Source organism: Mastigoproctus giganteus, chromosome 6, assembly GCF_048544385.1.
Source record: "Mastigoproctus giganteus isolate SK-2022 chromosome 6, ASM4854438v1, whole genome shotgun sequence".
NCBI classification, from domain to species: Eukaryota; Metazoa; Arthropoda; class Arachnida; order Uropygi; family Thelyphonidae; genus Mastigoproctus; species Mastigoproctus giganteus.
Window position 1 is genome coordinate 67,735,699 of NC_143580.1, and position 18,493 is coordinate 67,754,191.

At 35.4% G+C, this 18,493-nt stretch overlaps 1 protein-coding gene across 1 annotated transcript in view; it reads right to left on the reverse strand.

The window, feature by feature from the left end:
- Positions 1-18,493, reverse strand: part of LOC150084394 (cell adhesion molecule Dscam1-like) — a 687,198-nt gene that overhangs the window by 257,385 nt on the left and 411,320 nt on the right. Inside the window, 1 exon segment of the mRNA XM_090376030.1 lies at positions 9,008-9,181. Within this exon segment, the coding sequence (XP_090232156.1) occupies positions 9,008-9,181 (174 nt within the window).

Consider the following 18,493-nt stretch of genomic DNA (forward strand, 5'->3'; position numbering starts at 1 on the left):
CTAAAGTAATGGAGAAATCAATTAACCGCCAATTCTTAAACTACCTAGAAACCTTCCGTCTGATCAATGATCGCCAGTATGGATTCCGTCAGTGTCGATCCACTGGTGATATTCTGGCTTATGTTACCCATTTATGGACTAATTCAATGGAAAGGTTCGGTGAAACACGAGTAGTTGCTCTTGACATCTCAAAGGCTTTCAATCGTGTTTGGCATAAAGGTCTTCTAAACAAGCTTCCATCTTATGGTTTACCAACTGTTTTTAGTAATTGGTTATCCAGTTTTCTCTCTGATCGCTCACTGAGAGTGATGGTAGATGGCTCTCTGTCTTCTAACTTCTCCACTAATGCCAGTGTCCCCCAAGGTTCAGTTCTTTCCCCCACTCTTTTCCTCTTGTATATTAATGACCTTCTTCCATTGACTGGAAATCCTATCCATAGCTTTGCCAATGATAGCACATTGCATTCCCCTTTCCATTTTGAGAAACCTTGCCCTGCTCAATCAGCTTCAACTTCTGGAAAATCTACTACCAATTCCTTATATGCCGATCTTCAGGTAATTCTCCAGTGGAGCAAAGAGAACTTAGTTGATTTCAACCCTTCTAAAACTCAGTCTTGTCTTATATCTCGCAAAAAGGATTCTTCTGCTCCTATGCTTATCTTTAGTGACATTCCGATTTCTAGGAAAAATTATATATCTCTTTTGGGGATTACCCTGACTTCTAATCTCTCTTGGCACAAACACATTACAAATACTGCTTTCTCCGCATCTAAAAAACTTGGTTTTCTCTTTCACTCTCGGCGTTACTTTTCTTCCAAACAGCTGCTCACTCTGTATAAATCACAAATCTGCCCTGCCATGGAATATTGTTCCCACATCTGGGGTGGTGCCCCCAAAACCTCTCTCAGGCTTCTTGATTCCATTCAGAAGAGGGCAGTTAGGTTAATTAATGATTCATCTCTAACAGAGTCTCTCCACTTGCTGTCTCATAGACATACTGTTTCTGCTGCATGTGTCTTCTACAGATGCTTCCATGGGCACTGTTCTTCTGAATTGGCTTCTATAATTCCCACTCTCTCTTTCAAAATAATCCTAACACGTGCCGCCACCAGCTAACATCCATTTACTGTTCAACTTCAAACTCACAGAACCAACTTTTCATCTTCCTCGTTTATTCATTCAACTGCCATTTTCTGGAACAACCTTCCTTCATACGTGTTTCCTGAAAATTACAGTCTACAGAAGTTCAAGTCCAATGTCAACAAATATCTTCTTTCGTCTTCACAACCTCCAACCCAAGCACGGTATTAAGTACTATACGTTCTAATACCTCTCGTGTTTGGGGTTTACATAAAAAAAAAAAGAAAAAAAGTTTGTACTTCAGTACTTTCCTTGGATGTCTCTTTTTTAACCTCTTCTGACTTACTTAACATTCCTCTTGATTAATTCTTTTCAACCATTTTTTAGCCAGAGGATCCTTTTACAAACCCTTATTATTTTTTTCTTCTTTTTTTTTTTGGGGCATCTTAACAGTCGTGAAACTACTGCTAAGTCCACCATCTGGGGGAAGGGGGGCCCTAGATAGATAGTTTGGCACAGTTGTGAAAGAAAATGTGGGGGCCCATTCATGGGCCCCCACATTTTCTTTCATAACTGTGCATCACATCCACTATAATTTGTGGATGGGGGCATAATTTGTAGTTTTGCCACTTAACCTCAATATATTTAAAAACGATAATATACAGGTATAAAAATTCAATAAAAAATAGATAAAAAAATATCCACAGACCATGTGAGCTCCTTTTTGGGGAACATCAGGGTTCCAAGGAATGCTGCTTAAACTGCTCTGTATGATCTATGAACACTGATTTAAAACTGCTCTATATGATTAGCCATTATTTATGCATTTTTTATGTTATAACATTAAATATTCTCTTCCAAATGAGAAATACAAACAATCAGAACTCAATCAGAACCCTTTTCATTTAACCATGGTACCAATCAGCCTCTATTGAGAGAAAGAAGGAGAATCTACTAATTGTTCTTCTTACTCTTGGTCTCTTGCCATTAACTTCCTTTCAACTGTTTCGCTAAACAGACTTCTCCCTCCTTCTAGTACATGACCAATCCAGTTTTTCTTTATTTTCCTTATAGCTGTTATAATGCTTCTTTTTAAATTCTATTATCCTACTTGCTTAGTGTTCATGGCTCAGAACCATAAACATCATGCTCCTTACAAAATGTTTAACTATAATTTTTCATTAACTTGATATCCTTTCTCCATGTAGATATCTACTTACTCTCCTTAAATTATATCCTATCCATTAAATTTCTAGATACAGTTTCCTAATAACATCTCCCATCACTTCAATATATCCTGTGTATATATCACACTTGAAATATTCTATTATCATTCATTTTAACAGTTGTTTCCTTTTCTTCTCTTCCCACCATCATAACTTAAGTTTTATCAAAATTTATTCTCATTCCATGTTCTTCACAATTATCCTTAAGTCTTCCCAACAAAATATGTAACCCCCATATTCTGTATCCGATATCAGCACCATATCACATGCACATCTTATCTGTACAATTTTATCCTCTACCTCTCCTTCCATCCCACTGCCTCACTTATTATTGCCTCTCTCTCTCTCTCTCTCTCTCTCTCTCTCTCTCTCTCTGTCTATATATATATATATATATATATATATATTGAACAATGTTGGTGAGACAATATTCTCATTTCACCCTCTCTACCTATTTACATTTTCCCTGTATTACCCATACCAGTATATTCTCTATTAGAATCATAATAGTAATTATAAAATGCTCTGACTAGTTCCCACTTTCTCATACATCTGTATACACATTTCATAAGTTCCCTTATCCTTGCAAAACACATAACTTCAAGCACTTACATTGGAAATTATCCAATCATTTCCCTTGATTGTTGGACCAATTTATCCTGATTCACTATATATTCATCCTGAATTTCAACATTATCCTCTTTTCCACCTCTGCCTACATAAATTCTCTATATGTTGTTGCAGTAGGGTTTTAGGAGCATCAGCGACTAAGGATATATTGCTCTGTGTGTGTACTGTCTGTATGTGTGGTCTGAGTTCAATTTTCTGTTTGTTAGATGAAAAACAATGCTATCCTCGCCTGACACTGACAAACTCAGCCACGTTATGAAAAAAGCCCATAAAAATTCCCCCATCATCAACAGGACTCAAACTCAGGTCTTTTCCACCCAGTGTGGGGAAAACAACAATCCTGCCAACCATGCTATCCATGAGGGCATAAATTCTCTATTTTTAGTATAAGACAGAGCAATGATGATCAATACATTCTATGTTGTATTTCAATATCTGTAGAAGAATAAGAGAAATTTACATATTCTACATATCAATATGATATCAATATGATATTCTACATATCAATATGATATGTAGAAGTATTCTACATATCAATATGATATGTAGAATACTTCCTAATGACACTCTCCAGAAAATATATGAAAATAAAATTAACACAAACTAATCACGGTAATAAAATTAATTAAAAAACTAAAACAAGTTCAACTCAAATTTTGAAAAAAGACTTTCCTTCCTGAAGCTGACAGGGCTTTTCGATCATATGTCTTGATCACAGGAATGGAAATTACCAAGTATGTGTGAGTTGGAACCTTAAATAGAGAGATTATTTGTCTTCATGCATGTGCGTAAAAGACCATGAATCCAAGATTAGATATGGACGACGAACGTTAATAGAATTTTAATGTAATTTAATTTTAATGGTTTCTGCAATTAATAATCTAGTATACATTTGACACTAAATATTTTGGCTTCATTGAATAAAAATGTATGGTTTTCGTTAACAGCATGAAAGGCCGATTCTGACTCTGCTGAATGAGAAGCACAGACTGAGGATGCATGCTGTTTTAATCTCATCTAGCTTATGCTGCATTGAGCCCTGATAAGACGAGTCACAATCATTGCAAGAAATGTTGTATATCAGGTCACTAATTTGTGTTGCAAAAGGGGAAAGTATTTTCTGATGTTACTATTGTTGGTTTGTATAGTTTTTTGTATCCTATCCTTAGCATATAGTCTAATTTGGTTTACTGTAGCAAGGGGATAACCCCTGTTTAAGAATATGCTGGTTAATATCTGTATTTCTGAGTCTAAAGCAGATTCCGTCATTGAATATTTATAGGTATTGAGAAATTGATTAAAAATAATAGACCTCTTGTAGCTGAATGGATGACAGTTGTAATAATGCAGCAACGTACCGGTGTTTGTCAGTTTACAGTAGTTGTTAAATTGGACTTTATTCGCTTTCCAGGTAAGTGTGAAATTTAGAAAATTTAATGACTTTGTTTTAGTCTTTTTCCTTTCCAATGTAAAATGTTTTGAATTGTGCAACTATCAGTAATAACCAGAACATTGTTTAAATACCTCTCATAATATGTAATATGGGGTAGAAAAGGTGTCAATCATTGGGAGGAAACCTCCAATATTAAGCCATTTAGACTCAATCCCATTAGCAAACCAAAAATTTGTTTGTCTTGTCTCGAAAGGTGATATAGTTGGCTTCAACTAAAAGTTTAATCAATTGAGAAATTTCTTAAATAGGAAGCTTTGTATAAAAGAAATTTTTCACTTGATTAAACTCTAATTTTAAACCAACTATATCACCTTTCGAGACAAGGTATACAAACAAATTTTTGGTTTGCCAATGGGATTGAGCCTAAGTGGCTTAATATTGGAGGTCTACCTCCCAACGATTGAGTGTATATTTTTGATGCCTTTTCCACTCCGTATTACATATTATGGGAGGCATTTAGATGATGTTCTGGTTATTACTGATAGTTGCACAATTCAAAACATTTTACATTCATTTAATAATATTCATCCTAGGCTCAATTTTACATTGGAAAGGGAAAATACTGAAACAAAGTCATTAAATTTTCTAAATTTCACGCTTACTTGGAAAATGAATAAAGTTCAATATAACAGCTACCTTAAACTGACAAACACCGGTACGTTGCTGCATTGTTAGAGCTATCATCCATTCAACTACAAGAGGTCTATTATTTTTAATCAATTTCTCAAAGCATATGTTCAAAATAATCAATGACGGAATCTGCTTTAGACTCAGAAATACAGATATATTGACCAGCAGATTCTTAAACAGGGGTTACCCCTTTCTACAATAAACCAAAGTAGAGTACAAGCTAAGGATAAGATACAAAAAACTACACAAACCAACAATAGTGACATCAAGAAATACTTTATTTCTGTCCCATACAGGCGCCTCCGTAGCCAGGTGGGAAGGAGCAACAGTGCGTAGCACACGCTTCTTGATTAGACCGGGGTTCGAGCCTGTCACCACCAAATACGGAGGATGTGGAAAGGTCAGGGAATGACCACCACATATCCCGGAGCAATATGGCCTTAGTTGCTAATGCTCCTAAAAAAAAAAAAAAAAACAACAACTGTCCCATACGTTGAATAGGGGTACAAACAGCTTAACAGATTCTTTAAAGATACTGAATTTAAAATTGTGGCCAGGGAAATTACACACTATACTGAACAACTGCTCAGTCCATTCCCCTTTAGCAACACAAATCAATGACCTGGTATACAACATTTCTTGCAGTTATTGCAACTTGTCTTATCAAGGCTCGATGCAGCGTACGCTGGATGTGAGATTAAAACAGCACACATCCTTAGATTCAGCAGGGTCAGAATTGGCCTTCCATGCCATTAACAAAAAGCATACATTTTTATTCAATGAAGTCAAAATACTTAGCATCCAATGTTATTATACTAGATTATTAATTGCAGTAACCATCGAAATTAAATTACACCAGAATTCTATTAATGTTTGTCATCCATATCTAACCTCTGATTCATGGTCTTTTATGCACATGCGTGAAGACAAATAATCTGGGTCTTTTATCCACACGCGTAAAGACAAATGATCGTGGTCTTTTATCCACATGTGTGAAGACAAATAATCTTTCTATTTAAGATTCCGACTCACACACTCGGTAATTTCCATTCCTGTGATCAAGACATATGGTCGAAAAACCCTATCAGCTTCAGGAAAGAAAGTATTTTTTCAAAATTTGCATTGAACTTGTAATTTTTTAATTAATTTTATTACTGTAATTAGTTTACGTTAATTTTATTTGCTGGAGTGTGTCATTAAGAAGTGTTCTACGTATCATATTGAAGTAAATTTCTCTTATTCTTCTACAAATAAATTCCTTATATACAATCAAGTCCATCTCTTCACTATAGCATCCAATCTTTTAATAATTCCCCATCTTCACTGTCAGTTACATTTTGTCTGACTATCCTTAAATTTATTATTTAAAAAAGTTATCTTTTCAAACATAAATCAAATTGTTCATTCTTTTCTATATTCTTTATTTCTCTCTCTCTTTATATGTTCTTCTTCCCGACCTATTGTTATACTTTCTGTATTTCTTTTTCTCCTTGCTGTGATCAAATTCTCCTATTTTCCTATTTCATTCATTTTCCTTATCATTTCCAAGGTGCCTAATTTTTTTAGCTCCAGTTCTTTCCCTTTAACTCTAGTTCCTTCCATTAATCCCATTACTTCCTCACTGACATTATTTAATATTCCACCTCAGGCTTGGATCAGAGTAGAAAATGCAAAAACCTTGGGAGGTGCAATATGGCCACAGAAGCCGATATGCCAACAACAACAAAACAAACAAACAAAAAAAAAAAACATTATTTAATAACCTATTCCTTATTTAAATCTAATTCTCATCTGCATCCTCACTTTTACCCATGAATTTCTTTTCAATTTTCCTTATTCAAACCCTCCTTTCTTTATCCCATCTGTTATCTTTCTTAGCCCTGCCAATGCTCTTAAAGCTTCAGGTGTACAAGAGCTATAAAACATTACTGTACACATTGGGCAATGACATCCATTTTGTTGTTGTTATTTGGTTTTTAGGAGCATTAGCAACTAAGGCCATATTGCTGCAGGGATATGTGGTGGTCATTCCATGACCTTTCCGCATCCTCCGTATTTGGTGGTCACGGGCTCGAACCCCAGTCTAATCAAGAAGTGTGTGCTACACACTGCTGCTCCTGCCCACCTAGCTACTGAGGTGGCATCCATTTTGTAAGTAACCCAAAGAAAACAAAGGTACTATAAAACACATCAATCTCATATTATGAAGTTAAGTCACCAAAAGCTGTCTTGGTATTGCACCATAACATACTACACCATTCTGTATCACTGAGCATCTCACATATTGCATATGTACCTGACTGATGGGAAGTCAGGGTTTTCTCTGGCTGAACCTACTTACCCAATGATGAGGTATCAATAAATGCCAAAACAGCCCATATGGATAATGGCATGCTTTTCAAATAAACAGCAGTATACATCTCCTTAAGAATCTATGCTTTTTATTTGAAATACAAGTGTAAGTCTCAGGAAATTCATAGTAACTTGTTTTAATAATATAAGACTGATGCATTTCATGGCAAACTTAGTTTACTTGTGGCTATGTACAAAACTAAGCATATTGCCCTGCTTGTACAATATGATTTTCAGTTTATCTTTAAGTATTTTAAGAATTAGACAGGTCTTTCTGCTAGATACTTAAAACTTTCACCAATTATAAGATGATCTCTGGAAGATTTTGGGGAATTTATTTATTATATATTTTTTTTTGGTAAGTTTTAAGTAATTTCTGGCAGCTTTAATTTCAGTAATTTATAAAATAAAGACACTTTTATATTATACAGGAATTTTGCATTATTTATTTGTATGTAACCACTTCAAACAAAACAGAATGCTATTCAAATTAGTAAGAAAAATGATCCTGGAAACTGAAACATTCAGTTTCCAGGTTCATTCATTTTAAAGTAGCTAGGCAGGCAACTCGCATGGTGAGATCGGAAGTATGAGGAAAGACTTTGATGATGTGGGCTACTAGGCACCTTAGAGGAGGTGCCTAGTAGCCCTGACCTGATTGAGAATTATAACACTCTGAGAGGAGTTAGTAAAATGAATGAAGGTGAAATTTTCACTGTTATAAAGAGTTCCAAGACTGGGAATTCCAAGGCTAATAATTAAAATTATGCAGGAAGAGGGTTTAAACTAGATTGTATAAAGTTTTCTTTTAGAGTGAGTCATTGATTATTGGAAGGAGTTGCCCTCACAGGCAGTTGAGGCTGACAATTGAAGAAATTCAAGGTGAGCTAGATAGTTACCTGTATGAGGAAGGAAGTGCATCAAAATTTGTCTATTTTATTACCTACTTTTTACTTTTTTTTATTGTTTTTGTGGTGCAGTAAACACCTATGGCTTCCTTGCACTATATGGCTAATACTAGTTTAGGTCTAATGATGGAGTTCAGTGGAACTTTGAAATGTGGCCATTTTGCATCAACTTTTGATTGAAAAGTAGCAATATTTCAATAAATAATGTACAAAAGTTTTGATTGGTATAATAGTATAATCTTTATTTCATTAACTATTAAAATAACAAACCATGTAACATCCCCTTTCATCATTTCTGGTCCACTGTACACTCTGCTTTTATGATCATATTTAGTATTTTTCTATTCATAATTATACAGTTAGCAATGCTTTTCAGATTTTTTGCTTATCAAGTAAATATATGACACTGTCTTATGAAAAAGATTTATATAAATTAAAATATTCAAAAGTACCTTGCAAAATATTATCCAATCCTAATTGGATAACAGAACATGTGCAAGAAAGGTAACAGAAAAATTTTAAATTCATTATAAAATAAGTCTGAGTCAGACTCAATGATAACCAAGACCACTTTTTGTAATGATGTGATGGTTTAAGAAGTTACAGACAATTCCTGATTTTTGAGTTTGTTATTCATAAAAAAATTGAGACCATAAATAATTTGTGTAGGGAAGGAATAAAATGACTGTAGTTCCCTTAGGTTTATATCCAGGATAATTTCCAACTTACCATGCACTGTAAGCTCGACAACTTTGCTCAATCCAGAGCCAATTGCATTAGCAGCCTGACATAGATAAAATCCTTCATCACTTTGCTCAGCTTCACGAATCATAAGAGAACCATTTTCCAGTGTATGGATATGAGAATTGCTAATGATTGTCTTATAGTCTCCTGGAGTTGGCCCTGTAAGGAATCATTTGCAAATAAATGAAAATGAAACTAAACGTGAACATAATTCAATATAAAACAATTCTTTGGAAATCCTCAAATAAAATAATTTAAAATAGTGAACTTGTTTGTACTCATAAGAAAATAAATAAATGTACTGATAAGAAATAAACTTTACTTTTTGATTTGGCTAAAATTAAATGGCATACAGTAGCACAGATAGAACAGCCACATTAAATTTAAAAGCATAAAGTTAGGATATGTTAGCAGAAAGGCCAAGCCAAGTTAGAAGTAAATACAAAGTAAACCAGTTATTACAGCAACAAAAGCGACAACTTTGGGGGGGGGGGGAGGAAGGAAGAATAAATTGAGAATAAGGGTACTATAAAAGAAATATTTTTTTAAATATAGAAGTTGATTACCAAATAACACAAATTCAGTGGGGGACACCTTGATAGCACTAACGGCCAAACTGCACAAAATATACAAAAGAGGAACGAGAAACCAACCACTATGACATGACTAATAATATATAAATAATATACAAAGCAAAAATACATTAAAACAGACTGCTCATCAAGCCCCATCTTGTCAGAAAGTCACAATGGCAACAATGATTGTGGAATCAATTATAGCAATGATACTACGATGCGGTCACAAAGGAACTGGATGCTGTTGTTACTGTTATTTGGTTTTTAGGAGCATTAGCAACTAAGGCCATATTGCTCTGGGGATATGCGGTGGTCATTCCCTGACCTTTCCACATCCTTTGTATATTTAGTGGTCATGGGCTCGAACCCCAGTCTAATCAAGAAGTGTGTGCCACACACTGCTGCTCCTGCCCACCTGGGAACGGAGGTGCCCGAACTGGATGCAAAAAATAATTTTGATATCATATACTTGGATTTCAGGAAAGCTTTTAATACTGTTCCATATGGAAGACTGCTGTACAAATTGAAGTAGTATGGCATTAAAGGAAAGTTGCTGCTATAGATAAATGGATGGTTGAGTAGGAGAAGACAGAGAGCAGCATCAATGGACACTGCTCTTTGAGGACTAATGTTATTAGCAGAGCCCCTCAGGATTGGTGTTGAGCCCGTTGTTGTTTTCTATATTTATCAATGATATTGATGAAGGTATAACAGGCCTAATGTCCAAATTTGCAGATGATATGAAGGTTGGCAGTGTTGTTAATGACAGTATGCTACTGCAACAGGATCTAGAAAAGTTGAGTAGATAGGCTGAGAGGTGGCAACTGCAGCTTAACATTGACAAATGCAAAGTACTGCATATGGTTAGCAGTAACTCCAGAGCAACATGCCAACTGTGTAGTAGTATACTCAGAGTAGTGGAGAATGAAAAAGACATGGGGATATTTATGCAGTAAGATATGAAGTTTTCTGAGCAGTGCAGACAGGCTGCCAGAGCAGCTTGTGGAGTCTTATCAATGATATATAGGAACTTTACTAGCAGGGATAAGGAGGTGATTATCCTTTGTATAAGGCAATGGTCAGGCCACACCTTGAATACTGCATACAAGTCTGGAGGGCTCATTTTAGAAAGGATGTAGAGCTGCTGGAATAAGTACAGAGAAGGGCAACGAGATTGGTGAGGGGAACAAAGGGGTGCTCTTACCAAGAAACGCTTAAGTTCTGCAAATTGAAGTGCCTGGAGACTAGGCACCTGTGAGGTGATCTGATTGAGGTGTATATAAGGCCTTGAATGAGATTCTTCCTCTTGCTCAAATTACACACCTGAGGTAGAATAAAAATTCAAACTGAGTAAAGACTTGTAGAATAGAGGTGCAGAAATTTGCTTTTAGCTAGTGGGTGGTTGATTGCTGGAACAAACTTCCATCTGTTGTCATGGAAGTTGATAGCTTGAATAAAATCAAGGAAGAACTGGGCAAATATTGAGCAAAAGGGAGTTATTTTTTTTTTTTTTTTGACTGATGCTGTATAAGCTTGCTTTCTTGCATCATATGCCTCTAGTAATGCTAATTCCACCAAGGAAGTGATTATCCTGTCATATAATGCAATGGTCTGGCTGCATCTTGATTACTACATTCAGGTTTGGAAGTCTCCTTTTTGGAAGGATGTAAATCTGTTAGAATGGGAGCAAAGAACAGCAACAAGGTCAGTCAGGGGCAGAAAAGGGCATGCTTACAAAAGAGGTTTCAGTTCTGTAATTATTGCATCTGAAAACTAGGCAACTGCATGGAAACCTGACTAATGTGGTTAAGACTTTAACTAGAATGAGTAAACTAAATGCTGCTGGCATCCTTACTCTTTCTTTTCTCAGATGATGCACACACAAGGGACATAAATTTAAATTGGAAAAAGTATGATTACATGAAAGATGTGTGAAGATTTCTTTCGGGAAGAGAGTAATTGACTGTTGGAATAAAAACTGGTGTTGCAGTCGATATTTTGAATAAATTTAAGGAAAAATTACAAAAATTATTAGAAAGGATGGATAGATAATGTGGAGTTTTATTTTTATTTATTTTTTTTATCTTCACTGATAATGTATAAGCTTGTTTTCTTGTGTCATTTAATACTAATCACTGCATTTCAATCACTGAACAATCAATGCATTATCAATTCAACTGAAAAGTAATCAGCATCAGCAAGTTGATGCAATACATTTGCATAACAGCGGCCTTATGTGAAAGGGAAATTAAGATAAGGAGCTAAAAGCACTTGTAAAGCAGTCTAACCACTAAGAAAGAAAAAAGTTAAATAAGAATAAGGGAGTAAGGAAACCAAAATATAGGCGGCAATGTGAGTCATGTTTTTGCATCTGAGCCCATTACTACAACGTAAAATATATTGTAAAGTAACTTGAATTAATAATGTAATAAGCAAAATAATAATAAAAATATGTAATAAAAAAATAATAATAAAATAAAATAAATAAACCACCGATTTCACTGTTACCTCACATAAATATCTATACAGATGAGTTTTGAATTTCCTCAAGCTTCTAGCCACAATAAACAAAGAAGGCAACTCGCTGGCTAAAAGAAAACTTTCTGCAATCCAGTCTAAACCCCACCCTCCATAATTTGAAATTATGGACCCTAGTCCTGGAATCATTTGTAATAGTGAAAATTTCACCTTTTCTCATTTCACTTTTACTTGTTCTCAGAGCTTTATACACCTCCATTAAATCTCCTCTAAGGTGTCTAGTTTCCATGCTCTGCACACACACAAATGAAGTCTTTCTTCATAGGGATGTTCTTTTCCTGATCTTGCCAGCATGTCCTATCTTTGGACCCCTTTCAAGAAGCTTTATGTCTTTTTTAGTTGCTATCTCCATACCTAGACACAATATTCCAAATGTGGTCTCACAATTGCTTATAGCATTAATTATAACCTCCCTATTTCTACAAGCAAAATGTTCAGTAAATCACTGATAGGACACCATGGGCCCTCCATTCCACATGTCTACACTGCTCTGAGAACTTCATGTCCGATTGTATCATAACTCACAAATCTTTTGCTTCCTTTACTATTTTTAATTCAATCCAACCAAGTGCATTAGTTATACTAGGGTTGCTATTTCTCAAGTGTAAAGTCTTGCATTCTGCTGCATTAACAGGCAAATGCCATTTTTCTGACCATCTCTGAAATCTATCTAAGATATCATTTGAAATTTTGACATCATGCCCTCTATCCCACCACTAATGTCACATGAGAAAATCAAAGACAAGACTGGTCCCAGTATCTTGGAAAACCCCATTTCTTATGTTAACCCAATCTGAAAATTAACCATTAGTCACAACCCTATGCCACCTGCATGGATTGGACTGGATTTGGATTTTATTGGTGCAAAAGCTACTAAGGCTATGGTGCACCACAACCACGCCATAAAATATACAAATAAATAAAAGATATTGTAACATTCCAGAATGGTTACAATATCAAGAAAGGTAAATACATAAAATGCAGTAAAGCATATCTGCCACCTGCCCTGTAGGCATCCTGAATCCAACCTAAGGATTCTCCCTGTGATTTCAACATGTTCTCACTTTTACAGTAACCTCTCATGCAGGACTGAGTCAAAATGCTTTATGGAAATCTAAGTAAACAATGTTGAACTTATTTCCTACAACGCTCATGAGTGACTTCAACATAGCTAACCAGGTTGGTTAAACACGATTTTCTCTTCAGAAAACCATACCATATTTACTCCACAATTCTATTTCTAAATGATCCTGTAATGCACATTTTCGCATTGCCTCCATGATTTTCCCCCTACCTGAAGTCAGACTGACCAGTCAATAATTACCCACTTTACTTCTCAATCTTTATGTATTGGTGATATACCAGCTTCTCAAATCCATGGGAATAACTCCTGAGCCTAGTGATGACCTTATAATTAACCTTAGTTCAATGCACTCTCTTGCAACCTCCCTCAAAATTACTGAGTATATGTCATCAACTCCAAGAGCTTTACTTCTCATTAGGTTTGAAAATTTTTCTAATAAATAATCTTCTGAAATTTCAATATCGCTAATTTCAACCTTTCTAGCTTCACTTGTACAGTTTCTTCACACCATTAAAGGCCTTGATTTTGTAAATATCAATACAAAGTAACTGTTCAATTTATCTTCAACATCAACAGGGTTATCTATAACTTTCAGGCATTCATTATGCAAGGGTCCAATCTGATTCACTCTTCTCTTCTTATCATTCACATATGAGGAAAACTACTTGTCCCCCTTCCTTATCCTCTTAGCTAGCTATTTCTCATAATCCACTACTGCCAACATAACCTTCTGCGGTATTGTTACAGATCAATTTGTTAGATATTACAGGTTTCAGATTTTTTATAGTTCTCTGTAACTTTTCCACACCATCTTTTTCTGTTCTATTCAACTGTCTAGTTCGTTATTCATCCATCTCACAATCCTCCTTGTGCTACATTTTCTTAATGGTATATACACTTTCAAGGCTTCTGTGACTATAGCTTTCAAGTTATATTATAATTCTAATGTATTTGCACTCTATGAGCTATCTCTCCAGTTGACAGAGGCCATGTAACACCTTAAGTTCTCATAATATCCTTCCCTGAAATTGAAACCCACTCCTTTGGCTTTACAACTGCTATATCTCTCCTCATCATCCAACTTCAGGGGATCAAATCTGGTGAGTATGGGCTTGGCACACCCAGGGGTCCTGAGCTGGACATCATCATTCTTCTCTTCCTCGGTGATTCCCTTCTACTCCAAGGGGTTCACAACTGGTGAGTATGGGCTTGGCACACACACACCCAGGGTCCTGAGCTGGATATCATCATTCTTCTCTTTCTTGGTGATTCCCTTCTACTTCTAATTCTTGTTCTCTCTCTCTCTCTTTCTCAGGTTAATTCTGATTTTTTTTTTTTTTTTTTTGGCTGGTGCAGCATAAGCCTCAGGCTTCCTTGCACCATATGGCTAATGATAATAATAATAATAAAAAAACTTAGAATTCTGTGATCACTTCCAGCTAATGGTTCCTATACAGCGAGTCTTACGATGTCATCTAGTTCATGAGAGATGATTAAGTCTAGAATATTTTTTCCCTAGTATTTCTCCTAATATGTTCATACAAAAACCAAGAATCTAGTTGATTTTAAAATTTTGTTCCCCATAGTGAGTTTTAATCCCACTTTCTCCAATCAATTAGGGATAAATTGAAATCACCCATATGACATTCCGACTTACTCGCCCATTCCATTTGCACACACAGGCTCTCTTCATAATCTTTACATTCTTCTTCTATATAATCAGAGTAGATTATTCCCACTCTCATTATAGTGATGCTAGGTGTGTGGAAATTTGCCTTTAGCCAGCAGGTGATTGCTGGAACAGACTTCCATCTCTTAATGTAATAAGCAAAAGTATAAAGACAAAATAGAGGGAGGGAGGGAGGGAAGGGGAGAGAGAGAGAGAGAGCAAAACAGACATCCTAGGTGCTTTCTTACAATCATGTTCTTATTTAACCTTAATCTTTGCTAGCAGTTTTGGTATGCTCTGTGAGTGTTTTCAACTAATATATTTTAATTTCTCACAGCATAAAGGATGCCATTATACAAATCTATTGCACTGAATCACTGATTGTCTAACAGTTGCATTGATGCACTGATTGTTTAATATTTGAAATCCAGTGATTACATGACCACTGTTGATGTGGACCTCTGATGAGATTGGGCTCATTTGTCAATCTTTTAATTTATTTTTGTTTCATATTGTATTTTTGTGGTAAGTTTTTGGTTTCATTTTACAGTGATATTTAATCCAATTAGTATAAAGGTTTTCTAAACAAGTTCCCATCTTATGCTTGCCAACTGTTTTGTGCAACTGGGTACCCAGTTTTCTCTCTGAATGTTAACTACAGGTAATGGTATATGCTGCTCTGTCTTCTAACCTCCACTATGCTCTGTCTTCTAACCTCCACATTTCTCAAGGTTCAGTTCTTTCTCCCACTCTTTTCCTCTTGCATATTAATCACTGGAAATCCTATCCATAGTTTTGTTGATGATAGCATGCTACATTCAACCTTCTGGTTTGAGAAGGGGTAGAATATAAATATATAAACCATGCCTTGAACAAACAGCCTGAACTTCTTGAATATCCGCTACCATTTCCCTATATGCTGATATCAGGGTAATCCTCCAAATTCCCTTTATGTCAATCCCCAGGTAATGCCAATGAGTATCATCTGTCTTCTCAGACTTCAATCCATGAATGGTACAAAGTACCACAGCATCTAATACCTTTCATGTTTAGGGTTTTCATAAAAAAAATTTAGGATGCTGGCACCATCATGGATAAAAGAGTTAGATTTGTTTTAATCGGTAATCAACTTTTAAATTATTTTAGGAATATATTTCCTCTACAATACCCTAATTCTGCTAATGCATTCTTAACTTATGCATTTTAATTTTATATTGCATTCTATTCTAGCAACATGCAGTTGGTAATGCGTTGCACCCACTGATGTCTGCCTTATTAACTTTTTGTACTTTCTTCCTTTATACATTTGCTTATGTTATTAATTCAAGTTTACTTTTCAATGCATATTAAATGGTAGCAGTAGGTTGAGATGCAAAAGCACCACTCATAATGCCACCTTGTATATCCAGGTTTCTTCCTTACTTTCATGTTTTTATTTAATTTTGCTCTCTATTAGTAATTTGGCTTTGCTTTGTAAGCACTTTCAGCTGCTAGATTTAAAATTTTCACAGCATAAAGGCTATCCTTATTCAAATCTATTGTATCAGCTTAATAATTATCTATCAGTTACACAGATGAATTGATTGTTTAATGTTTAAAATGCAGTGAAATTCAAAGACCACTGTTGGCATTCTGACTATCGAATAACACTGGGCTCAATGGTCAGCCTGTTTTAATTTATTTTTGTTTCATATTATTGGTCAGCTTGTTGTAGCAAGTTTTCAGTTTCTTTTTATAATGATAATTCTGTTCAGGTTGCTGATAATAACTATATTCACATGTAAAAACATTTCTAGGGATGATGATACTAGAAATATTTTAACTAAGAGCTAAATGATTTTGCGATAATTAAGAGGAAGGTAGAAAAGAACCCACTGAAACTGAAAGTAAATAAGGAACCTCAGACTTGTGGGGGCTATCCAATTATGTTAAAAGAAGTAAGCAAATCTTTAGCCAAAATTATCAGAATATCCTTGGGTTCAGGAAGGCTGTCTCTAAGGACTGGAAATGTGCAAATGAATCCCCTATTCACAAATGGTAAAGTGAGCAATTACAGAACTGTAAGCTTGACTTACATTCCAGAGAAAATAAAGTAAGTGGTTAGAGAAGTATTGCAGGACCATCCTGACAGTAATGTAGTCATAAGCCAATTATAACATAGACCTGTAAAGGAAAGGTCTTGATTCAGCAGTCTGATTGGATACTATGATGCAGCAATAAATGAACCAGATGCAAAAAATAATTTTGATATCATATGCTTAGCTTTCAAAAAGCCTTTGATGTTGTTCTACATGTAAAATTTAAAATGGTGCCAAATTATGGGCAAGTTACTACTATGAACAAAGGTATGGTTGCGAGGCAGAAGACACAGAGTGGTTATTAATGGGCAATGTACTTAATATTATTATTGCAGATGATGCAAGAAAACAAGCTTATCCAGATCAGGAAGAAAAAGAAAAAAAAAACTCTCCATTTCATGTATCCATCCCCCCCTCCAACAGTTTGTCCAGTTCCTCCTTCAATTTATTCAATCTATCCACTTCCAAAACATCAAACAGGAGTTAGTTCCAGCAAACAACTACTTGTTGGCTAAAGGGAAAACTTTTGCACATCTATTCTGCAACCTTCCTTCCTCAATTTGAATTTAAGTCTAAGCAAGAGGAAGAAGCCCATCAGCACTGAGCTTGCTCAATCCATTCAAAGCCTTAAACACCTCAATCAGATCACCTTGCAGGTGCCTAGTATCCAGATACTGCAATTTGCAGAAATGAAACCTTTCTTGGTAAGAACACACCATTGTTCCCCTTACCAATCTCACTGCCCTTCTCTGTACCTACTCCAGCAGCTCTACAACCATCCTAAAATAAGGCCTCCAGACCTGTATGCAATACTCATGATGTGGACTAAACACTACCTTATACAATGGAATAATCCCCTCCTTATCTCTGCTAATAAAATTCCTGCATACCATTGACAAAGGCCACCATATGCTGTTCTGATGGCTTGCTCAGAGAATTACATATCTGACTGCACAGGTCTCTTACATTTCCACTAACCTCAGTATAGCACCACACAGTTTGTACATTAATCTGGGATTACTGCTACCCCTACCCTATGCAGAACTTTGCATTTGTCAATGTTAAACCTCAATTGCCATTTCTCAGCCAAACTGCCTAATTTTTCTAGATCCTGTTGCAGTAGAATACCATCATGACTGTCATTAACCACCCTGCCAACCTTTGTATCATCTGCAAACTTAAACATTAAGCCTAATATAACTTCATCAATATCATTAATAAATACAGAAAGCAACAATGTGTCCAGCATTGACCACTGACAGACTCCATTATTAACAGTAGTCCATGAAGAGCAGTGTCCATTAATAACAACCCTTTGTTTTTTCCATCCCTTTATCCATAGCACTGACTTGCCCTTAATACCACACTGCTCCAATTTGTAGAGCAGTCTTTTATATGCAACAGTATCAAAACAGTATCATGGATTTCAGTATAAAACCAAGTATATGATTTGATATCATATTATTGATATGATATCAATCATATTCTTGGATTTCAGAAAATCTAAGTATATGACATTAAAATTAA